Raw genomic sequence first — 25,886 nt, forward strand, 5'->3', positions numbered from 1 at the left:
ATGATCTTCTGTGTGTGACACCACACACCATGTTATCTACAATATAAATTAATTGAGCAACTACATTTATCGTAAATGTAGACATTTGACCAATGTGATTCTTATTTCTAGATAAATGTTTATACCAAAAGCTAGACTTTTAGTATACATCCTAACAATAGAGTGCATAATCATGAACTCAAAGGCCAACTGACCTAAACATAGTGACGATGGGTACACGCTCCCCTCCGAAAAAATACGAATAAATCGTATCCAGGGTGATGTGTGAGTAGGGATCACCAAATGGTAGATCCCTAGGGGGGTAACACTGAAAACGACACGTAGATGGTCGTAATCCTAAGAAGTCCTGGATAATGGTAGGAGATAGTGTCATATCTATACCAGCTACCCTAGTAACATAAGTGAGATCATCTACCCTAACTAAGTTATTATAGAATTCAACACATAAATATATGTTTACTGAATTGGTATAGTAAACAAGGTTCCGTAAGTTATAGTGGCTAATAACCTCTATAACTGGAACACAAGAACGTAAGAAAAACTCTCTATCTAGACACTTAGTCCTAATAGCTACATAAATAGTTGACTCAAACTTAATCCTAAGTTCATCAGTAGGGAACGTAGGGTCTATACTAGCAGTCGAGGGCCCAGCACCAGATCTAGAACATTTTCTACAATAATAATTAAGAATAAACTATAATAGGCATAACTCAATGAAATATTTAAGAGATTAGGAGGAAAGGTTTTACCGAGGCATCGTGACAAGAATTTTTAGAGATGACGACCTTGGTTGATTCGCAGCAACGGAATAACCGTAGAATAAAATTTTAGATTTGATCACTCTCGCGGTAAATCTCAAAACAAGCCTTAACAAGAGCGAAGGGAGGTGGTGCAAAAGCTTAGGGCGCCCCTGCCCCCTTATTTATAGAGGGCTCCGGGCGCCCGGACCGTTCCCGGGTGCCCGGGGTTGGCTGGGGCGGGGCGCCCGGAGTCCCTTCCGAGCGCCTCGGAAGAGAATACCAGGGTCGCCCGCCCCTGGTTTCGGACTCCGATTTTTTTTATAAATAAATTTAATTTTAAAATAAATTTTTAAAAAATAAGTTTAATTTTAAAATGAATTTTTAAGTTTTTTAAAAAATAAGTTTAATTATAAAATGAATTTTTAAGTTTAAAAAATGAATTTTTAAGTTTTTAAAAAATAAGTTTAATCTTAAAATGAATTTTTAAGTTAAAACGAATTTAAGTTTTAATTTTAAAATAAATTTTGAAGTTAAAAAGAATTTAAGTTTTAATAAATTTTTAAGTTAAAAAGAATTTAAGTTTTAATTTTAAAATATATTTTTAAGTTAAAAAGAATTTAAGTTTTAATTTTGATGAAATAAATTTTTAAGTTAAAAAGAATTTAAGTTTTAATTTTAAAATAAATTTAAATTTTTTAATTTTGATTTTAAATTTAATTTTAATTGATTCCTTAGTCATCTCGCCCGATCTACGTTTTCAATCAGGGAATCCTATGATTTTATGAGATGAATTAGGTTCAAATTCAGGGTTTGGTTTAAACTTTGTGTTAGATTCAGGTTTAGCTTTGGGTTCAACAAATAAGCATTCTCTAGATAAACTTCTGGGCTATGGTGAGTCACTTGGACATTATTAGAGTAACCATGCCTTCGAGGTTTTCCAAATAGTCCTATCCACTGGACTTAGTACAAAATCTTGGTCTAACTGGTTAGGATCTATAAAGGGTAGCTTCGATCAGTTTCACTTAGCCAAATGCACCAGGTCGAAGTCATATCTTCCTAAACATGCATAGACTAAGCTTCCCTGACGTTCTATCATCCAAAACTTCACCAGTACCATTTTTCAAGTTAAACTTTAACCTTTTCTAATTATTCTTTATTACCCTGCCGGGTAGATTGGTTTTGGAGGTGTCAGCTATTCTGGAGCCTCCCTTGAATTATTGCCCTTTATTTTTGGTTTTTAATTCTTGGTTTATGTCTATTTCTTTAACTTCATGATATTCCGAATTTTGGTGGGTTTTAAAATGTTTAGTTTTTGAATTTGTTGATTAAATTTGTATTTAGATTTTTGATTTAAATTATCTGGTTTTAGATAGTATATTTTTTCTTTAGGTATGTAATATTGGTTAAGTCCTACTTGCGTGGTTAAGCACGCTTTCGAAACCTAAGCTTTTCTTGTTGATTTGTGTTGGGTTATTAATGAATTAAATGTTTTATTTGAACTTGACTTATAGCCAAGTCCGGTTTTGTTATAAATTACTTTTTGATTATTTAAGATTAGATCTAAGTTCTTAGATCTTGTTGTAAATTCTTTTAACATATCTTTTAATTTGTTAATTTCTAATTTTAGTGTCAAATTTTCCTCCTCAAGTCTTAGATCTTGAGTTGGATTATTATTTATAATTTGTTCCTTGAGGTTTGATTCTCCTCAAGGAGCATTTTGTTTTCATTTTCTAATTTAACTAATTTATTATTCAAACACGAAATAATTTTAAAGAATTTTTGATTTAAGTTAAGATATACCTCTTCGGGACCTTCGGAAATGAGTACGGACTCGTGGCTCGATTCGGGTTCGGACCCGTCTTCTGATTCGCCTTCCGACTCAACTTCGTAGGCCATTAGCGCAAGATGACTCTGGTGCTTCTGATCTTCGACCTCTGATTCGTCCGAGGAGGTGTCGTCCCACGTCGCTTTGAGGGCCTTCTTTTTGGTCCTCTTTGGTTTATCGTTCTTCAATCTCGGGCACTCATTCTTGTAATGGCCCTTCTTGTTGCATCCAAAGCACGTCACATTCCTTGATTCTGTTGGAGAATTGATCTTCTGAAGGTCCTTCTTGTTGAAGCTCCTCTTCCTCCTGGTGAACATCTTCCTTACCAGGTTCACCAGGTGCTCTTCATCTTCAGAGTTCTGGTCAGAATCTTCTTCAGGTTCAGGCTTGTTCTTCTTTACTTTGGAGGAACCTACAAACAAGGCTATACCTTTCTTGGATCTAGCGTTAGTTTTTTGTGCAGTTCTAATTCACAAAAAAGTTCATCTAATTTTAGTTTAGATAAATTTTTAGAAATTTTGTAGGCATCCACGATGGATGCCCACAAACTATTGCGTGGAAATGCGTTTAACGCGTACCTTATCAGATCTCTGTTTTCCATCTGGTCGCCTATCGCGTGAAGCCCATTGAGGATATCTTTGATCCTCGCGTGAAGATGACTTGCCGTTTCTCCTCCTACATTTTTATGTTAAATATTTTATTTAATAATAAATCATGTTTTGTTACCTTAGTGTTGCTGGTTCCTTCGTGCAGCTCGATTAGCTTGTCCCAGAGTTCTTTCGCGTTCTGATGCGGTCCTACTCGGTTCAGCTCTTCCCTCGTTAGTCCACATTGTAGCATGTTGATCGTCTTGTTCTTCGTCGACGCTTTCTTCTTTATGTCTGACGTCCATTGTTCTGGATCAAGAAGATTTCTGGAGTTGTCAACTGGTGGTCTGTAGGCTTTTGTGACGCTGAGCCATTGGTCCAAGTCCGTCTTTAGGTAGACCTCCATCCTTTTCTTCCAGTACGGAAAATCATCCCCGTTGAATAGGGGAGGACACACCGTACTAAAGCCTTCGATCTGAAACATCCTGCACACAAGAGAGTAGATAGACAAGCAAAGTCCCAAGACTTGATCTTGGATTAGTAGTGTGGGAGGAACTAGAAATAATAGAGAAAAAAACTAAATTGATGTTGCACCAATTTAGATTAACTGCAACGAGAAAATATTTCCAAAAAAGGTAATAATATCAGTTTGGAATTATGTGAAAAACTGAAAAATCGAAAAATAAAAATAAAAAATGTCACCCCCTTGTCTGACTGGTGGTTGCACCAAATCAAAGCGGTACCTGCTCTAATACTACCACTTGTTGGATCGTGAAAGAGTCGATAGAGGGGGGTGAATATCAATTCAAAATTAACGAGTACGCAGCAGAAAAAAGTAAAGTAAAGAAAGATGACACAAGTAATTTTTACTTGGTTTGGAGCCTGTGTCAACTTCTACTCCAAGGCCCGCACACAAGGGTGCTTTCGATGGGCAATCACTAATAATCCGAAATGAGAATTACAACGAAAGTACAGGAATTATTAGAAAAAAAATCGACAATTATGAAAACTAAAATAGAGAGAAAAAGAAACTTGTCGGTGAGCTTTTGGCAGCATCGCAGGAGCACTGAAGATCTGATTGTCGATTGTTGTCAGAGCTCCGCCTTTGACCCTCCTTATATAGGAGGCTCGGGGCGCCTGGAACCTTTAGGGTGTCTCGACCATGACGTAGCCGACCCAACTAGGAAGCTCCACGTGACGGCGACGCAAAGATGATAGAATTTGCCTCTGAGCGCCTGGGTACCTCCCGAGCGCCTGGACCCAAGTTTTCCAGCAGACTCCTTCCTGCAAGAAAAACTTTAGTCCAAGGCAATTATACCCTGCAACACATATTCTTAGCACAGTTTTATAGATAAGAAAAATAGTAATTAGATTCCGTCTCTCCGAGACCGGAATCTAGTCAAGATCTCAACTTAGAGTTCCGAGATGGCTCTATGTCGGATCGGCGCCTAAGTTCCCTTCCCGAGAACGCGTCCTCACAGTCACTCCCCTCCAGTGACTTACCTCCACTTACCTGTCAGACGTCCGGTCAGCCCTTCGACCCGTCTGAACTTCGTGCCAGCTATCCGGTCAGCCCGTCGACCTAGCTGGATTTCGTGCCAAACGTCCAGTCAACCTGTCGACCCATTTGGACTTCATGCCAGCTATCCGGTCGGCCCGTCGACCTAACTGGGCTTCGTGCCAGACATCCGGTCAGCCCGTCGACCTGTCTGGGCTTCTCCTGCACACTCGATCAGAGTTTTAGATCAACAGCAAAACTAACTTAACTTATTTTGTCATTCATCAAAACCTGAGTTCGACCGTTAGTGCTAACCGCACCAAGAGATATCTGACAGAAAGTCCAATTGGGTCCACAGGACCTGACAGTCAACAGAAGTCCAGTTGGGTCTACGGACTTGACAACTAGCATGATGACATGGTGGGCAAGTTGGAAAGTAAAGGTAAGTCATTGGAAGAGAGTGACTCAGTGAAAATACATCCCGGTTGAGGGGCAATAGGCATTAGTCCAGTTTAGGTCCATTTCAGATCCCTAAACTGAGACCTTAACTAGATCCTGGTCTCGAAAAGATAAGATCTAATTATTACTCAGTAATTATTATGCTAACACTTGTCTTGCAAGTTATTATTTAGTTTATTGGACTAATATGCTTTGCAGGGCAAGAAAAGCACAAAAAGCCTTAGGTGAATAGTACCCAAGGCGCCTTCCAGGGAATAGAAGACGCCTTCAAGCATTGAAAGTACCTCGGGATTGTTCATAGAAGGCGCCTTCAATGCATGGACAACGCCTTCCGTAAGATAAAGTTCAGATTTCGTCAAAGATAAGGACCAAGTTGTTCGGGATCAAACTTGCTACATTGGAGGCACCTTCAAGGCCTTTAAAGGCGCTTTCCATGCTCAATAAAGGAAGTGCTTGCCCAAGCCATGAAAAAACTCACTTATACGAACATATGCGCTTCTGATTGGACTTCCAAATGCTCTGGCTTCCTACTACAACTCTACTGCTATGCTCGTCTACTGCTAAGGAGCTACCCAAACACTGAGCTTAAGCCGACCATCTCTAGAAGAGTGTTTGGTAATTCTCATTTGTGTACTTAATTATTGCAAAAGCACAAGTGCAGTGTGTTGCACCTGTTTCAAATTTCTTTGTACTCAATTCACTCTTTCGGAGATACCGGAAGAGGTATTTTAGTGGATTACCCATCGATAAGTACGCGGGACTTAGGTCTTGGAGTAGGAGTCGTCGAAGGCTCCGAACCAAGTAAAATCAACCGTGTTTTCTGTCTTCTTATTTACTCTGTTTAATTTCTATGTTTCCGCTACACACTTTGTTTTTAAAATGAAAAATATTTATTTTTCAAAATTACGTGATTCACCCTCCCATATATATATATATACACACACACACATTGACGTAGAGTTTTTGTTTTCTTTTTATTTTTTTTTAAAAAATACAACATTTCCTTAAATCTTAAACTCTAAATATATATGATATACCGCGTGAGTATTTAAAATTTTTTAGTGTTCATTTTTTTTATCTTGAATACTATAACCCAATCCCTAAACCCTAGAGGTAAATTTAATTGTCTTAACTTCGGAGCTAAAAAAATATTTTAAAAGTACTATTATGGGCTTAAAATATATACCGTGTGAGCATCTAAAATTTTTTAGTGCTAAATTTTTTTTAGCTTGAACACTATAATCTAACGCCTAAACTCTAAAGATAAAATCTAAATGACTTAACCCCGAAGCTATAAATAAATAAAAAAAAATATTGATCGAATTAACGCGGCTGAATTTGATCCAAGCACTCTAGTCGCCTAGGAATGAAGCATGTAGCATATCAAATTCTTTTATATATATATATATAGAGAGAGAGAGAGAGAGAGAGAGAGAGAGAAATGTTACCCTACACACTCTTGGACGACCCTCACAGGTCCGAGCGCTCGAATACCCACCCGGGTGTCCTGATTCACTTTTGAGAATTCAGGTGCCTCAGCGGACATCCGAGCAGCCGGACTTGTGAGGGTCATCCAGGAGTGTGTAGGGTCTTAGAGTGAGATAGGTCGATTCGCCATCATAGCGGATTAGAAAATCTCTAATCTAATACAATCTAACACGAATTGCGGATTAGACGGGTCAACCTACGAATTACGAGTATATATATATATATATATATATATATATATTGAAAATTTTATATTTGGATAGTGGATTAAGTGAGTCAAGGCCGCAAGTCTATTGAGTTTCCATTTTAATTTTAAATTTTAGAAGAATTTTTTATCTTGACCCACAAACCAACCCAAGCCTACCATAGGCCGACCTATACGGGTCGTAGGCCAAGGCAAGTCGGCCGGCATAGACCCATTAATAAAATCTTGACTCAATTCACTTAAATTATTTAATAGGACAGATCAACCTAACGAACCAAATCCAAATTGATGGTTGTAACCCAATTCTTCCACTTCCCCTTCTACTTTAAACAACGCTTACCAATCTTTTAATGACTCTTGACCCCCAAAAAATTATAATTTCCATATTTTTTTTATAATTTAAATATCCAACTCATCCGACTAATTTTGAAGATAACAAGTTTAACACTATAAAAAATTTTCACTAGCTACTTGAATAAATCAAAAACTATAAATAAATCTTAACAAACGGTCAACCCATAAGTAACCTGAACTCCCAAGTCCTATAATATTTTTTAATAATTCAGATATCCAAGTCGGACGATCCTATTAATTCGGAGATGATTGAATTAACGTCATGAATGTTTTTCATCGGCTATCAAAATACATCGAGAAATATCAATGAATTGGTATTTCTCTTAACATACTATCTAACATCACAAGTAATTCAAACTCCCAATGTAATGTACATGGATGAAATTTGAATCCTCACCCCGGGACGTAATATTATAATTTCCCTTGAAATGCTTGTTCTCGATCAATCGTGTACAAAGTCCATAGATTGACCAACGCAACTATAATCCTTGATGATTTCAACTTTACTCGATTCAAATTCAATGGTCTTTTTAAGTCGACATGTTTCACGTTGATAGATGATGACTCACCGTATTAGCTCCATCTCAGCATAATGAACTTTCTCCCTCGCCATGAATCTGAGAAATATTCAACAGAAATATTTGAAACATAGCCTGTTTGATGCATTCATTGATAGGAAAGGCAATGTCGAATTATTCGACCACACCAACAACAATGGGCACATCCAATGAGAAACCTTTGGAATTGGAAATCTGATGAAATTGACTTCAGTCATAAACATCAAAGAAAAGGAGAAAAGATCTCTTATAGATCAAATAGAAACAACTGAAATAATACTGAATTTGCCATGATTCTTACACAGATAAACATTTCGTATCCACATCTTTCCAGAAATTAAAGTATCAATAAAAGCGTCACAAATTTGAGTATGGAACAAAATTCTCACTATGCTGTTTGAGAATCATAGCAGGACAAGTAGTTGATGGGAGGGCGACTCTGCCTTTGGTCATTGCAATGAATCTTAACTATAATGTTCTTAATTGGAGATTAATACCATGCCAGTGGAATTCAAGCAGCAGCACTGGATATCAGAAAGAGGATGCAAGACTCTCCCACAAAATAACAATGTAATAGATTAAGAAAGGCAGATAATTTCAGATGTCTAACTCTTTGATTTTATGAAGTCTAGAATGTTACCAAGCAGACCCTTATTATATGGATTAGTGAACCTGGTCTCCCCAAAAGGACTTCCTAAGAAATGACAGAAGAATTCAATCATCATCTAGTAAACAGATATAGTAGCAAATTATGTATGAGATAAAACAAAAATAAGAGCATATGGGGAACCTGGTTGAGGTTCAATCATAAGTTGGAATTCAGGATATCTCTTCCAATTAATCTACAGTAGATTTGCCTCAGTTAGGATGAGCAAAGTTATTGGTTGGAAGGAAAGCACTCTGAGATTGGAGAGAATTTACCCACTCCTCTGTTTTGATGTTGAAACAAATGCAGTAAATATGCCATATCAGGAACACAACCTAGTAATCAATTGAAACAATTTTCTGAGAAATACATAGAATGAATATTCCCAAAGATTTATTAAACACACAAAATCAACTAAGTTGGAAGATGAGCAGTAAACTGTACAAGAAACTTGAGGCAGAAGCATCCAATAGTGTAGAAGCAAAACACCAAAAACGCTTGAATATCAAATATATCCTCATTATCAATTAATTTTCTTTGTTCTCTCTTAATTGATCTTCTCAAAACATACTGAAATGGCAGTTGGATTGAAATCACTTTAAGATCTTGTTTGATTTTATTTTTCTGATGTTAGTAAATCAGAATGCAAACACCAGATATTATTGCAATTTCCATACCCTTCATTCTATCTTTTGCTGCACTTTTGAAATAAGACAACATGCTGATGCTAAATAGGACCAATGCATTCAATGAGATGGTATAGGAAAGTTTCTAAAAGCTTTTTAGTTTCTAAGAAAATAGAATTGAAAGTTGAAAAAGATAAATAAAATAAATATTCAAAATCGGCTTTTTTAACACATTTGAATTTATTAGAGGTGATGATGTAATAAATGTTTTTTTTCCAATTTTTAATGATGTTTATACCTTTAAACTGAAAATGGCAAAACTTTTATGAACCAAACATGGCCTTAATGATGAAGAGTACATGATATACACAAACAACAATTCAGACAAACATGACTTGATGATGGAGATGACAATGACGATTTTATATGTTGAAGCAAATAGATATTAACCCAAATAGATGTTAAATGGAAAAAAAAACTAGACTGAGATGGTATAAAAATATTCAAATGCAACCATGAGCTACTTATCAGTTATGTTAGAGTGAAGGTGTAACGGGTAGCTAGAAATCAAAGAAAGCATTGGTCATTACAATAAAAGGTTTAATTGATGTGAATCAAACTAGTGATATGGCCGTGTAAAAATCTCATTGGAGAGATGAGATTGGAGTAGCTGACCCCAAATATTTGAGACAAATAGCTCGATGATGACTATTATCTTGAGTATCTTCTCATTCTAGTTCTGACGCAAGAGAATTGATTGGCACTAAACAATTCTGTCAAGATTTTCTTGGTTATGCCACCAAAATTGTAACAAAATATGGGTAGTTGAAGAGCAGAAGCATGCCAATGTCATACAGATTCATAGGAAGTGCTAAGCTAAACAATTGAACTTTCACATTGCAATTGGTCCTTGGTAGAATCTCCAGGAAAATAATGCAATTTCAGTAAGGGTTAGGAGATGCCCTCTAATGTTCAAATATTCCATAATGTTAGAATTTAGGATGCTCCTCACTCATTAGTTTTAGATGGACAAGTGCGATAGTCTATTATGTCTAATAAATTAACAGGGTATCCCAGTGACTATCATTTTAAGATGGAATGATGTTCAATTCTAATTCAACACGCTATCAGACCTACATTGATATCTTTGAAATAAGATAGGCATGAAGGGGCATGTTAAGCTAAAATCTCACATTTTCATTTGTCCCACATGGACATGTACAATGGTCCATTATGTATATCTACTAGAAGGATATCCCCTCTCAAATGACTAGTCATTTTGGGATGGAATGAACTCAACCCCAATTGAAGATATACTTAGGTTCTTATACAATCCCAACAAGTCCACATGATACACCCATCATAATGGAACACATGACAGATGATTAAGGACAGTCATGTAGAGGCAATTCAGTTCATGAGGTTACTCAAATTCACTATGAAAAAAAGTCATAAACAGACTTGTAATCTGTGAGATTAGATTTCCACATAATTCAGAAAGAATGTTTTGTTGGTTGCTTGCAAGATAGGAAGTCACACGGAATTAAAATATAAAGATTAAAAAAATGATTATATCCAAGAAGCTAGCTTTGCAGAAAATAAACGGTAAAACAAATATCAAACTTGCCTCAGAGACAAACAAAATAAGGATGATGCCAACTGTGATTTGAGTTGGTGAACGCACAAGGACAACAATTACAAAACTAGGAACATTTAATCATCAGCAGAATCTTGACAAATGTTGTGAAGTATGGAATACATTGATGTCTATCTAATCGTGTTATGGAAGCAATAAGAAATATTTTAAAACAAGCCAGTGATAATATGCGGCATCAAACCTGCCATAGCACTTGGAGGATACAGAAAAGCATTGTACTGATGACCAAGCTGCTAGCAAGGATGTTCTGTAGAAATATAAACTTGATTACAAATAAGATATAATTGTTATAGTTGTTTTTACAGTAAGTGTAAATCAAATAAAAAAAGAACAATATAAAGCTCACATAATGATAAGGTAAGAGTATTCTTTCACATGTACATATATGCATCCCATTGTGGGTAAGATGACATTAAGTGGCATTCAACATTTTGCCTTTTTTCTTCATGCCATTGCATCAGAACAATACGTTTGAACAGGATGATTCCATGCGTTCAGAAAAATTGTGTACAAGCCAGCTACAAGTGGCTATGTTTGAATCAATGCAAACAAATACAGAAAAATCATGATCCAAGAGATACCTTTTGTCGGCATTAAAATAGAAAAGAGATAAGACCAGTTTTTTTCTAGCTATACTATCCATGGCAATGTACCAATAGGGGTCAAACCAAAGAGAATTTATACTATGTAACCACAGGATCCAGATTGTAGAAACAATGAAATATAGAAACAAGTAGATATAGAAAAGAAAGAATAGGAAAAGAAATAAAGAGAAGACAATTGCTTCATTATAATTGATAATTGTCATAGACTAACAAACCTATTTATACAGATTGTCAGAATAATATATGGAAACTACTATGATAAATATGGTAATAACAAATATGAAAATAAAGATACATATGGTTGAGATTGTAGTTCAAATATGGTAAGTCATCAATAATTTGAAATCAATTTCTTATTCTTATCTGGACTACCATCTTTATCCTCATTACCATCCTTATCCTCATTACCCTCGACAAATTCAACAGGCTGATATTGAACGCTGAGTTTGGCTTAGGGTTTAGGGTTGTGTGCTTAGCAAAACTCAGAAAAAAGTTTGTTGTGTGTTGTTCTCTGGTGACAACTATCGCCGATGCGGAGGGTGAGATTTGAGAAGGTGCAAACGAAAGGAAGCAAGCCGGAAATAGCCCAAAACCACGATCTAGATTCCAAGGTCTTTCTTCAATAATCTTGATTTCCCTCTAATGAAGGCGGTGGAAGAGGCCAACGAGGAGAACAAGACGGCGCAAAGCGCGAAGGCCATGAAGAAGGTGCATGCACAGATAGATGCAAACACAAGAAGGACATGAAGGTATGCAAGCAGATAGACGCGAACACCAAGCAAAGGCCAAGGCGGTGAAAGTCAAGCCGAAGGTGCTAGAGAAGTCAAATGTGCAACACCGACTGGTGTCCAACTACAGGCTAGAAGCCAAGCTGGAGGACGATGATCGATGAAGGAGGCATCATTGTGGAACCCCAAGTGAAAGAGTACTGATGTATAGAACATGATGGCATTAATGCTGGTGAATTGCTAGAAGATCTAGAAATGGATCTCCATGACGAGCGACGGACGCCTTGATCTCCACATCTATTCTCGATAGGAGAGCTAGTGAGCGGCGAACACCTTGATCTCCGCATCTATTCTCGATAGGAGAGTTAGTCAGCAGCAAGCACCTTGACTTCCGCATTATAAAAAAAAGGAGGTGAGAGATTTAGATGAGGATCTCAATGAGGAGCGGCGGTAACTAAGAAGCAGAAATAAAAAATAATATGGTAAACCAATAATCCCTCATCTAGTAGCAGTCCCGTTAGAAGAAAGGACCACATCCTAAACAAAGTGGGAGTGGTCGGTGAGGCGATGTCGAGCATACTATAGGAAGAACCCCCTCCGACACCCTCAAGGGTAGCGGGGGGGCGTCCTTGGTGAGATGCCAGATGAGGATGGTGTTGTCCCGAGAAGAGGACACGAGCTAACAGTTGTCAATGGAGGCAACGGTCCCATGGTGCACCTCCTTTGAAAAAAAAAGATGATCTCGAACAACATCCGATAGTCGACATGCTTGTTAAGGTACTCGCCTATGGCGCCAAAATTGTAGTGCTCCCCGATGTTGATGAAGAAGGAGAGCAAGGAGATGGCAAGCAGAGGATCTGCTTTTGGTCCTCGTGGAGTGTTGAGATTGTAGATAGCCCTTACGCAAAGTGAAGGGAGAAAGAGGGGTTGGGTTCCTCATGGAGAGCATAAAGTAGCAGTAGAGCTTCCTCCTATATTCATCATATATCATCTCGTACCCACCATGCAAGAACAACTTCCTTCAGCCAAGCTTGTCAACGGCGAAGATGGAGACAAAGATGCATAGTAGCCCAAGAAGATTGCATTCGGCTAGCAAGAAGAGCGAGTTCCTGATGTCGACTGAGTAGCCATAGTCGACCTTGGCCAGGTTCGGATTTTGCACCAAGTAAAGAGACCTGAAGGATCTGATGATCGCTACGAGCTTACCGATCGCTGCCAAGATCTCGTGGCATGTCAAGCGAAGGCGCGCCAGGAAGATCTCCACCAATAAGATGAAGGTGGTGCTCACCAGGTGCATTATATGGCGGTGCAAGAAGAGTCAAAAGGTGTTGAACGACATAATCGGCTCCACCTTCCCCAGCTCCTTGATCTCCGTCTGCAAAACCTTCAATATGTCCACTACTGCCTCCTTCACGTTCTTCGCCACCAACAGGGCGTAGCCCAAATTTAAAACAACCTGAGCTAGCCACTGACTATAATTGATACAATAAATTAATTAATTCAAATATATAAATAAAATAAAAAAGTATGTGAATATTAATTGTTCAAAAATATGGAATAAAAAAAATATTATTCAATACATTCAAAAACATGTTACAAAAATACTATTAAAATTGTACTCTTCGATTCTTTTTAAAATACATCAACACCCAAGCCTTATCCCACTAGATGAGGTCGGCTATATTGTTCCTTTTACACCATTGAGCTCTATCTCCTACTATATTATTGTCTATACTTAAATAAATTTTATCTTATTTTATTATTGCTAATAAAAATTTTTTGGTATTCCTCTTCTTCGTTTGATATGTGTGTTGTCATAATTTCACATCACCTAACTAGAGCATTTATTGGTAGCCTAAGTACACACTCGTACCATCTTAAACGTGTCTCTCGGAGTTTTCTCTCGATGCAACTCCGACTTTTTCCATAATGCTCTCATTTCTTATTCTGTTCATCCTCGTATATGCTCATCTCTGCAACTACCATCTTTTGCTCATGTGCTTGAGTTATAGTCCAACATTCAACTCCATATAACATAGCAATCTAACTGTGATTTTGTAGAACTTGCCTTTAAATTTTAGAGATACCTTATGATCACATAAAACACTCAACACTCTAGTCCATTTCAACCATCCTGCTTATATTCTATATAAGACATCTCTCTTAATCCTCTATCATTTTGTAAAAATAATCCAAAATATTTAAAACTCTCAGTTCCAGGCAACTCATCATCTCCTATCTTAATAATTATCTCATTACGTCTAATATTGCTAAATTTAAATTCAATATATTCTATCTTTATTCTACTAAGGCTAAAACTTTTTCCTTCTAGTGTTTCCCGCCAAGATTCTAGTTTAACATTTACTCCTTCACGTGTTTCATCTACCAAAATAATATCTATAAACAACATGCACCACAATACTGTGTCTTGAATGTATGTAGTGAGTTCGTCCATAATTAGTATAAAAAGATAGGAACTTCGAGATAATTTTTTATGTAATTCTATTTTTATTGAAATACTTCAGTTACTCCGTTTGAAGTCTTTACTCTGGTCATGACATTCTCGTACATATCTTTAATTAGTTCAATATATGTTACACTAACACCTAATTTCTCTTGAAACTCTATCATAAGCTTTTTCTAAGTCAATGAATACCATGTGTAGATCTTGTTTTTGCTCCCAATATTTTTCAATTAGTTGTCTAAGATGTATTACTTATATTGTCGACCTTTCATATATGAACCCAAATTAATTTTTAATCACCATGGTCTCCTTAATTTTTTCTATTACTTTTTCTCAAAGTTTCATGTTATCACTCATTAGTTTAATACCCCTATAGTTTGCACAATTTTGTACGTCTTCCTTATTCTTATATAAGGGAACTAAAGTACTTACCCTTCATTGATCGGACATTTTTTTCGTTTTCAATATCTTGTTAACTAATTTTGTAAGTCATTCAATACCTTGTTTCCTTAGGCACGTCTATTTCTCTATTGGAATATCATCTAGTCCAACAGTTTTTCCATTGTGCATCCCATTTAAAGTTTGTTCTACTTCTGAAGTTTAAATTATACGATAAAAATTTAAATTTCTATACTCATTTGATCTACTTAAATTACCTAAGTTATACCTCTTCCACTGCTCTTTTATTTCTCCATCATTACTAGTACCCTATTACATTCATCTTTAATACATTTTATTTGAATAAGATCTCTTATCTTCCTTTTTCTCACTTTAGCTATTCTATAAATATCTATTTCCCCTTCCTTTGTATAATCGTTCAAAAGTTTCATTTTTTGCTTCATTCACTATATTTTTAGCCTCTTTCTTGGCTATTATATATTTTTTAAATTTTCCTCGTTCTTACAAATATATAATTCCTTATAAGCTATTCGTTTTTCATTCACTATCTCTTATACTTTCTCATTTCACCACCAAAATTCCTTATTTAATGGTGCATGTCCCTTTGACTCACCGAGTACACTCTTAGTTATTATTTCCAACTTTAATATCATCTTATCCTATGTCATATTAGAGTCACCATATATTTCACCTAATACTTGTACTCCTACCTTCTCCTTAAATATATTTTGTTTTCCATCCTTTAACTTTCACCACTTAATTTTAGGAGTCGTATATATTTTCTTTCTATTGATATTATGCTTGAGACGTATATCCAACTAACCTATGTTGGGTAGTTAAGCTTTCTCTAGGGATGACCTTACAATCTTTACAAATCTTTCTATCCTTCTTTCTAACTATAAGAAAGTCAATTTGTAATTTATTATTTCCACTTTTGAACGTGACTAACTGTTCTTCTCTTTTCTTAAAACATGCATTAGCTAATATAAGGTCATATACTATTGCAAAATCTAATATAGTTTTCCTTTCTTCATTTCTTGTTCCAAAATCATAACCCCCATATACCCTCTTATATTTCTTATTTTTCACTCTAACATGACTATTTAGATCACCTCCTATTAAATCATTTCATTTAGTGGAATGTTTTGTAATACTTCATCTAAGTCGTCCCAAAACCTTAATTTGGTAGCTTCATCTAATCCTACTTGCAGTGCATATACGCTTTTTAAAATAAAACTCATTAATTATTATATCATTATCAATTTTTTTAACCAACTCTCATTTAATAGAGATGACCATAGAATCTTTTAAAAACTCTTCTTCTGTCTTTTTATAAAGAGTTGCTTTAATAAGTTTTATAGCTAAAATGCTCGTTCCATTGTTGCAAAACAAGAAGAATTAAAATAAGATGAATCAACTTGCCAATTATATAAGTAAATGATAGGTATAATGTATAAACTATAATAAATGAGAAAAAATGTCAATCAAATTATAGGTTCTGACTTACTTGTTTTCAACTAATCTTAGGCATAATTAAAAAATAATTGATAAGTTCTAAAAATTTTCATGAACAACAACATCAAGTTTATCGTGATCCAATTGCATTCTCAAGTGGTGCAAATCTTATGCATCGAAATCAAGAGGATAAAATTTCTTAGCAACTCGATAGATGTGATCGACATTAAGAAACTTTAAGTTTTCTTTAGGTTCCAAAGCACAACTAAGCTTAAGAAGTTTGACTGCCTCATCCTTGATCTACTAGTAAGCTCTTTAACTTTAAAATCCATTATAGTAGCACATATCAAATCGATAGTAGTGCTCAACTGTGATTAAGTCATTTTGTTGACAAGAACAACTTGTAACAAATTTATAACAGCTAGTGTACTTTAGAATGTCCAATTTTTTGCTACTTATTAACATATCTAAATTGATCGAGCCAAATAATGTTAAGCATATCTAGTTGAGTAAGTTTACCCAAACAATTTATATTATATTTTTTTCCTATTATTTGCAATTTAAACATAGTTTTAAAAAAAACCTATTAGATTAGAATAATTATTTTTTTTATTTTAGACTTTATCAATTTCACTGTGAAGGAATAAATTATTCCTTCCATCAAATCACTAATGAAACGCGACATTAGAAAAGTGTAAAGAAATATTTTGAAAAAAATAGGTAGGATTGGAGCCCACCCTAGCCTAAGAGTGGCTCCGCCCCTAGCCACTAGTATCATGTACTGTGTCGTTTCCAGCATCCTCATCCGCTAGTAGTAGGTGAGCGCGATTGGCAACGTGCAGAACATAAAAATGATACATCAGACGTAGTTGACCTCGGGCAACGTCGAGCTTACCAGGTCGGCTGATTACGGAGGAGCTTGGAACCGGTTCTTGAAAGTGGCAAAGACGATGATACCCAAGCCCTGCATGGTGAAGACGATGGCTATGAAGGCACCGCAGGTCTTCTTGTTTGCGTACTCCCGCGTGATGGTGGTAGAAAAAGGGTAGCCACGGTCGATACCAAAGTCATGCCAGAAGCGGATGAAGTAGAGAGAAGTTATGACTCCCAAGGCACCGAACGAGAGCCCAGAGGCGATGGAGCAGAGGACCATGATCATCCAAAGCGGTTGGAAAAATGGGATCTCGTTCTTCATGTTATGGCCGCAATAGAAGGTTCACTGGGTAGTCCACCACACCTTGAACGGGAAGATACTCATGAAGCGAATGTCGAGGAAGCGGTCTAGAGACACCACATGGTCGCTCCCTCTCTTGGCGGTGTTACTAGAGAAGCAAACAAAGCAACCACTACCACCAGAAGGCAGAACGCAAAGGGCAGAGGGCAGAGGCCAACACGAGGGTGACGTTAGTAAGGACATCAAGGAGGAAAGTGTGGCCATGAATGGCGAAGTTGCGCTCCTTGAGGTTGAAAGCAGAGGCCTGCTAGCTCTCATAGGCGACGAGGACTTCAACGGCTATGACAGAGCCCAACTTGCTCAAATTGCGGCAATCTGTGGGTTGATGGTAATTGCTGGAAAAGGGAAGCACTTTGTGGAAGGAAAGTTGTTGTGATTGCTGCAAAGAAAAGGGAAGTTGCTGGTAAAACAAGAAAAAGAGAGGGTTGTTGCCACTAGCAAGAAGAAGAATGAGATGGGGAATAAAAGGTGAAGGAAGAGATCTTGAGGGGGTTGTTTGCATGTGTGGAAGAGAAAAACACAAGGGAAAGAAAAAAAAAGAAGAGAGAAACGGTGGAATTAAGGTTTTGAGAAGCTTGATTAGATTGGCGAAATGAATAATAATAGAGAAAGAATTTTAAAAAAGAGAGAAAAAATGAATGATGAATAAAATAAAATTAGAATAAAAGAAGAAATTCATGGCTTTGATACCATGTAGAAACATTGTAATATAGAAACACATAGTAGACATACAAAAGATAGAATAGGGAAAAAAAATAAAGAAAAGACAATTGCTTCATTATTATTGATAATTGTCATAGAATAACAAACCTATTTATACAGATTGTCAAAGTAATATAGGGAAAATACTATGATAAATATGGTAATAACAAATATGGAAATAATGATAAATATGGTTGAGATAGTAGTCCAAATATGGTAGGTCATCAATAATTTGAAATCAATTATTTTTCTTATCTGGACAACAATCTTTATCCTCATTACATTTTATATAGTGATAAGAGAATTGGCATGATTAATTAACATTCACAATGGATGAAACTAACTGCAGATGCATATCAAAGAATGCACAAGAATCAGATTTACCATGTAAGGTAAGCAACAAATTGTATAAACAATGTAAAGCAAACATTATTATGCAGATGATACCTCCATCCTCTGTGCATCAGCAGATTTGGTGAGAACTGTAAATGGAAAAAAGCAAAAACAAATTATCAAACTCAAAAGGAGAAATTTCGAGCAATGAGAGCTGACAATTCCAGAAGAAAGACAGCACAACAAAAAAATATCAGATACATCTCTACAAGCACCAAAAAAAAAACACAAACTAAACAGTCTGGAATTATTTCATAGCTTTCCCAACTAAATTAAGATATAAGAATCCTGAATTTTAATAAGCTACAAAATTTACATGAATCTAAGTAGAATTAGATTTAAAGAAGTTGATAAGAATATTAGATTTAGGGTTTCTAAAGACATAATGATTGCTAATTCAATAAAGACAATGTAACAGTACATTATAAATGCTTAGCCTGGCTTATCAGTTTTTTTGTTTTTAAGTTTGACAGTAGAAAGTTCTCCCAATTTAAATTAAGCTATAAGAATCCTGAATTTTAATGGGCTAAAATTTACATGCATCTAAGCATAATTACATTTAAAGAAGTTGATAAGAATGTTAGTCCAAATAGGAAACCCTATAAGAAATAACAATTGCTAAACCTATAAAGACAAGAGATACATTATAAATGCTGAGCATGGGCCTAGCAGTTTCTTGTAGATGTTTGATAGTAAAAATACCAACATTGTAACAATTTATAGAATCCAGAAGAAGCGCTTGATCTTCTGAAATAAGGTGGTAACAATCAAATTTATGAACATGAAAGTTAATTGCCATATGTAATCTTTAATATCAAACAAAACTTTCTTATTTATTTCCTTTGTATATGGAAGTTGAAAGAAAATATTTGATTGTATAACATATGGTGATTTGGCAAAATTGCAGGGATTCTTGTAGTTTAACCTATGACCAGACAGATTAATTGATGGTTTGGAAGCTGTGGTAAATGTCAAAGAGAATTTGGTATGGCATTATTTAGCCTTATTTGTTGCACAATTAATATAACTTGGTCAAATATGTTATATTCACTTCAACGGAACCCAATGCCTTAAAAAGCCTTAATAAAAGAATTTATTAACTCATCTTCTAATGCAGGATCAACATAGGAGGACCCAATCTTCTAGAAGACATAACTTTTAACTTAAGACTCAGAATCAGGCTCTGTCGCGACCACACATGCAGAATTCAAAAATCTACATTTGTTGTGAGGAACTCGAAACCACCAATTTTCGGGCCCAAATTCCACATTTAACCCTTTCAAAGCCTTTTTATTATTTTTAGTAATTTATAATTTTATGGTATTTTGGGTATTTTTTTGGTATGTTTGGTATTTAAGGGTTAGGGATTGTTTATATCAACGTCCTATTTTATTATTTTCTGTCAATTACAAAATTTCCTTTTGTGGTAACGTTTCCTTCCTTTCTTTACAAAATTGGAATTGAGGTCTAAAATTTAGGATTTCTTTCTTTTTTGAGTCTTAGAGTCCAAAGTCTATATAATACCTATCAGTTGTATGAAGAATTATCCTCTCGTATTAACAAAGTATCTTTTATTCAAGTTTCTCTTTGTTCTTGGTGATTTCTCTTCTTGTCTTCTCCTCAATTCTGTTTTCTTACCAACCCACAGGAAAATCACTGCCATGTCCGACGTCATTTTCTAATAAACATCTCGTGATACCCCAACAATACTCCCATGATTCCGTGGTGACACTCAAAGATGAGGACAAATTTGTCAACTGTACCAAAACTAATTTATGCTAACTGTCTCACCTAAAATAAAAAGCTAACAGCAAGTCATAGGCTCCCTGCTTGCACACTGACTGGGCATGTTCATAGTAGTTGGTGCTATTTTTGAACATTGAGGGGATCTATTCAACATAAGGGTAAACCAAAAGGAAGTCCTTGCAATTTAGTCAAAAATTTATATAAATGTAAAGACAATCTCTTATAATTGTTTTACAATAGCAAATAGTAACTAGTCAAAGAACTCAATGCATATAGGATATCAATTATCTAGAGGGACAACAAATTTAAACATAAAAGGCCATTAAAGTAATGCGTTGACATACACTTGGTCGAACTCATTGTATAGGAAGATTCAGCAATAAGAAATCCAGCTAAAAGAATAATAAATAAACGATGATTTTTGTGCCCTGCAGAAAATAGCAATTTATCTCAGAATGGTAGATGTACAAGAAGAGAAGACCCTAACCAACCAGTTGAATCTGTTAAATACCTATGCAATTCCCAAAAGCAGGACAATGGTGGTCAAATCCCTTAATACCAGTCTTACAGTTTTTACAATATCTAACCCTTGAAAGTGTTGGGGAGTTCTGCTGAGAAAAAACTTCAAGATTAATTTCGAAAAAAAATAAAATGTAATTGACACTAAGAAGTTACCTAATTGCCTAACTATTTTGAATGTAATATATCAATGTCCCAAATAATTGCAGTCACTGTCTGTTACTAGATAGTATAGTACTTAGTCTAGTAGCAATAATTGCAATTCTGCATAAGAGGGAAACAAAACAATAAAAGAATTAATATGAACCTCGAATTGAACATTTAGAGTATCAAATTCATTCTGACCGGACTCAACAGTGGAAGAGCTAAATGAAACTGCTCCAGGATCACTAGAGAATATTCTGCAACATAGAGAAGGAAATTAGTTAGCGATGTTATCAATCTACATGCTAGGTATTGAAGCCTAGCACTGAACAATAAACAATTATGTTTTGCCTTCCAACTATCACTATGAAACTCAACAAAAAATCACAATTATTATTATTATTTTGTATCTGGTTACTATTTCCTGGTAGTTACACGACTATATGAACACAATATATTAATTAGCCCACCCTCACAATACATATTGCACATTATTCAGCTCACAACATTGGTATATATCTTGTTTGATTTTTTGATATTAGTATATCGTCACAAACAATGATTGGTGACCAGTAATAAGAATGAGTTGGAGAAAAACTAATGGCTAAATCTCTTAAATAAGAAGAAAAGAAATTATCATATATTCTATTGAATTCCCAATTAGCATTGAGAAGGGGAGCTTTGGCGCAACGGTAAAGTTGTTGTCATGTGACCAAAAAGGTCACGGGTTCGAATCCTGGAAACAACCTCTTGCAAAAAAGCAGGGTAAGGCTGCGTACAATGGATCCTCTCCGAGATCCCGCATGGCAGGAGCTTCGTGCACCGGGCTGCCCTTCCCAATTAGCATTGAATAGGATAGCTTCACGTCATAAAAAATAGACAAATTATTAAGTTGAAATTATAATAAATTATTGACTAAAAGTTGCCTGCTAATAGGGACTAACTAATCTTGCAAGAAAGGAAACAAAAAGGTGTTTGATGAAATTGAGAAAGTTTTATTTTGCTCCTCATAATGTCTATTTTTTTCATCTTTCCCCTATAATTTAGGGCATTATGTTTTACCCTACACTTTGTAAAACACAAACAAAATGTCTCCACTGTCAATGTTAACAGAGATGAGATTGTGCATACACATGCAACACACGTGACAAAGCCAGGTGAGAGTTTGAAACGTAAACTTGTTATTTCACCTTATATGTGTTGCATTATTCAAACATAAATATTAAATCTTTCTACTTTCCTCCTCCTTCTCATACTATTTTAGAGTTCATTGTCATCTCTTCTTAAATGAGCTTGCATCTAAAAAAATATTTGTTCCTCACGCATAGATACGTTTAAATGGCTCCTTACCCCGTCTTTTTCTTCCACTTGTCATGATTTAGTTGTCTGCTTCTAAATTCCATGAGGAACATAATAGTATAACCAATTTTACTTTCTTTTCATATGATGATAATGCAAGATATTAGGTAAAAGGAGAGAGTCCTCGATGCAACAAAAGCCTAAACTCATTTTACCCAATCAATCCAACCATCGATTTTTCAAATATACCTTCAGCTTATTATCATGCGTGTAGAGCATGCGATGGAGAAATCATTGTATGCACAGGAGAAGAATCAGAAATAAGACCAGTTATCTTGATTCTATTTTTGCAAGCTATAGGTGGTAAAACTTAGCATCCTAACAATATCAGACAAATTGAAAAATTAGGTAAACCATGGGCCTAAAATGAAATATTCACAATGAAATTAGCAGGAGAGCTGCAAAACAAGATCAAAGAATTTCTTAAAATAGCAATTAAGGTCAAGGAATACCAAAAGTAGAGAAACACATGGGTGAAGTCTACCTATAAAGACCATACAATAGCAAAGCACACTCAGCATTGAGAACAGCATCCAGTAACGAGGGGACGGCTGCAACAAAATAAAGGTCAAAGAAATTATATATCAAACTGAAAGAGATAAATGGCATATCTCGAAGCAGATCCATCAAATATTTTTAAGAACCTTTTCTAATGACAGTAATATAAACTCCCCACATGAACAGTAGATTGAAGAGGACGAGAGCCGGAGCAGATGCAGAAACATCAAATAGACGCCTCCAAAATCTCCCCAAGAGAATCGTCACCGCCATAACCAAAGCTGTAAGACATAACAGAAATTGAAGTGAAGTTCCCATTTTGTCATCATCTTAAGGAAGGCAAGATAGAGACTGACCTGCAATCGGGAGCATAGCAAGGAGGGAGATGGAAGGAAAAAGCCAGGGGACCGATGCGAGAGCGAATTGAGAGATTAGAACGAGAGCGCAAGAGAAGAGAGCAGATCGGAGTAGCTCCCATGGAGACCTCTTTGGCCTGGGAAACCTCAGGCCCAACATTATTGCTCTCCTCTGGATCCGACCGGCCAAAAAGACACCCTTCTACCTCTTGCTTCTATCGTTGTGTATATCAAAAACAAAGTAAAATCGAACAAGCAGTCCACTACAGAGATCGAATCAGGCAATCGATCCAACTCGCTACTTAAGATCGCCTCGCTTGCCTCAACAAATGAGTGAGAATTCACCAGAGGCAGAGTCTGCAAGGGGCGAGATTTAGGTCTGAGCTGCATAGCCTGCATTTAGAAATAAAGAGGTAGAAGAGGGGAGGGGCAGAAGACTAACGAGGTCGACCTTGTTGATGTTGTGGACGATGAAGGCGCCGACGAGGAGAGAAGCGACGACACACGCCAAGGCGAGGGAAGGCGCGCCGGTCAGTGCCCTGCCTCCCCCAAACTTTTTGCTGATGCTGCTTCTGCTTCTGCTTCATTATTATGTTTGACGAAGGCTGCGGCCTCGTTCGTGGCACGATACGCGAGACTGTAAAGAGCAGTGCGGATACACTTAAACCGCGCTAAAAAGGTGTTGTGTGGTTTATTTTTTTTTTAACTTACGGCAAAAATTGAATTAAAATTTTATTTCAAATAAAAATATCTATCATATGAAAGTTCCTCAGTTTCTAACAGGTTTAAATTAAGGATATTTAATTTACCTTTGGTAGTCAATAATCTTCGAAAAGCTAAATGACTTTAGTTGATTTTTTTTCCCGAGTATCACAGTTATACCCGACAACATCAGCTATCACTTCTATATATTATACATTATAGAAGATTTTCTTCCTAATAGATAGCTATCTGATAACATTAATTGTCACAATAAATTTTTATATATATTTTTTCGATTTACTTAGATGATCGATATAAAATTTTCATGGAATTGGGGTGTCACTTCGAGATTAGTCGAACCAAAGGTTTTGCATACTGGTGTCAACTAAAAAAATAATAAATAAATAATTTTTTTCTAAGAAGGTGATAGGGGCGTAACCAAGATTTAAAATTACCTGGGATTGATCACCAGTATTTGTGTTTCGGCGATGGTGGTTGCAACCGAGTCGTGACAATAGGGCGGAGTCGACATCGTTTGTGGCAGGGAGAGCAATGAATGTGATGTTGTGTGTTGGGTTTTTCGGGCCGCGAAAACCGCTTTTTCGCGTCGCGGAAACCTCGAATCTCTCATGCCATTGGATCTCGTGCGAAGAAAACTTTTCAAAAACGATACGAGTACGAGTTTACAACTTAGATCTACTCCTAGATCTACATGAAGAAGAATTATACCTTCGATGCGTGCCCTTTTTCGTATCCCGCTCGTCCAAGATTCGTCGGATCTCGAAAGTATCAAGGATAGATACTTCTCTATATGTATCCACACGAACACACTAGGTGGAGATGACCAAAACAAGGTGTGCTAGCACCTTTGGATGGTTCGGCCAAGAGAGGAGAGGGAGAGCAAAATTGGAGCAAGGAAGAAGATGAAGGAATGAATGAGATTAATTCCAAAATGAAAACTCATCCCTCCCATTCATGTGGCCGGCCACATTAAAAGCATGAGTAACTCCCATGGAATGCCAAGAGTCACAACTCTTGGTAACCCCCATGAGGTGGCATTCCACATAAGCAACCATGATGATGTGGAGCATTATCATTGGTCCACATGTTGCCCACTCACCAATGAGGTAACATAAAGTCAAGTCAAACTTGACTCTTCATCTTCCTCTCAAGTCAAGTCAAACTTGACTTAATCTCTCTCATGGTTGATCTAATCCAACCATTTAATTCAAGCCAATTTAATATAATGAATCTAATTCATTTAATTAAATTGATTTAATGAGTCATAATCCAAATTAGGCTCATTAAACACATGAATCAACTTGAGTCTAACTCAATTAGCCCAATTTGGATTACTCTTAATCCAATTTGATTCATCAAATGAATATAATCCTCTTGGTTCATCATATGAACCTAATCTCCATCTAAATGTCCTTAGTGTGTGACCCTATAGGTTTTTGTAACGTTGGCAATGCCCCTAAACCCATTTAGAAGCATAAGTAATGAGCGGTATCTAGCAACACATCATTACTACCCAATGTTATAAGAATGTTGAGATCCAACATCACCTTGTGACTACTAATTGTAACTCCTCACAATATATGACAAGTGTCCTTCTATCCTAGACATCTAGATTGGTCAACGTGAGGCATAGACCGTGTCATCCTCTGACCAATCTAAATCTTGAACTCCAAGTAGACTCACTAAATCAAATGAGCTCAATATCCTATATTGACTCATTTGGGCATAGCCATGCACTTCGTGGTCTCACTCTATCAAGAATACCGATGTCACTCCCGTCATATAGGAGGGATAGATCCCATCTACATCACTCACATCCCTCCGCATAATTTGTTACATACCCAGTAATCGCCTTTATAGTCCACCCAGTTACGGGTGACGTTTGACGAAACCAAAGTACATAACTCCTTATGTAGGGA

The 25,886-nt window shown here is 36.2% G+C and overlaps 1 protein-coding gene across 10 annotated transcripts; it reads right to left on the reverse strand.

Moving 5' to 3' along the window:
• Positions 1-7,410: 7,410 nt before the first annotated feature.
• LOC122051875 (palmitoyltransferase ZDHHC12-like) lies at positions 7,411-23,874 on the reverse strand. Of its 10 annotated transcripts, none has more exons than XM_042613188.1 (13): positions 23,696-23,874; positions 23,245-23,601; positions 23,035-23,169; positions 22,875-22,941; positions 21,195-21,288; positions 20,880-20,979; positions 20,713-20,796; positions 18,677-18,711; positions 10,824-10,889; positions 8,635-8,694; positions 8,504-8,555; positions 8,354-8,407; positions 7,411-7,773 (listed from the first exon to the last, which is right to left on the reverse strand). In XM_042613188.1, the coding sequence occupies exons 2-13, from the start codon at positions 23,402-23,404 to the stop codon at positions 7,730-7,732; spliced, it is 951 nt and encodes a 316-aa protein (XP_042469122.1). In that variant the 5' UTR covers positions 23,405-23,601; positions 23,696-23,874; the 3' UTR covers positions 7,411-7,729. The 10 variants fall into 10 exon arrangements, 6 of the variants coding, with proteins under 6 accessions (XP_042469122.1, XP_042469124.1, XP_042469123.1 ...); XM_042613190.1 differs by having other exon boundaries at positions 20,880-20,976; positions 23,687-23,874; XM_042613189.1 differs by having other exon boundaries at positions 23,687-23,874.
• Positions 23,875-25,886: the final 2,012 nt, after the last annotated feature.

Source organism: Zingiber officinale, chromosome 3A (genome assembly GCF_018446385.1).
Source record: "Zingiber officinale cultivar Zhangliang chromosome 3A, Zo_v1.1, whole genome shotgun sequence".
Lineage (NCBI taxonomy): Eukaryota > Viridiplantae > Streptophyta > Magnoliopsida > Zingiberales > Zingiberaceae > Zingiber > Zingiber officinale.

Bases quoted from the DNA above. Each gene is read 5' to 3' on its own strand.
- LOC122051875 (XM_042613188.1), bottom strand. From the start codon at position 23,404: ATGTTGGGCCTGAGGTTTCCCAGGCCAAAGAGGTCTCCATGGGAGCTA. The intron at 18,712-20,712 runs GTATGTCAACGC...TTCCATTTACAG, and splicing joins TACAATGAGTTCGACCAAGT to TTCTCACCAAATCTGCTGAT. The intron at 7,774-8,353 runs GTAACATTCTAG...AATATTTCTCAG, and splicing joins ATATAATAAGGGTCTGCTTG to ATTCATGGCGAGGGAGAAAG.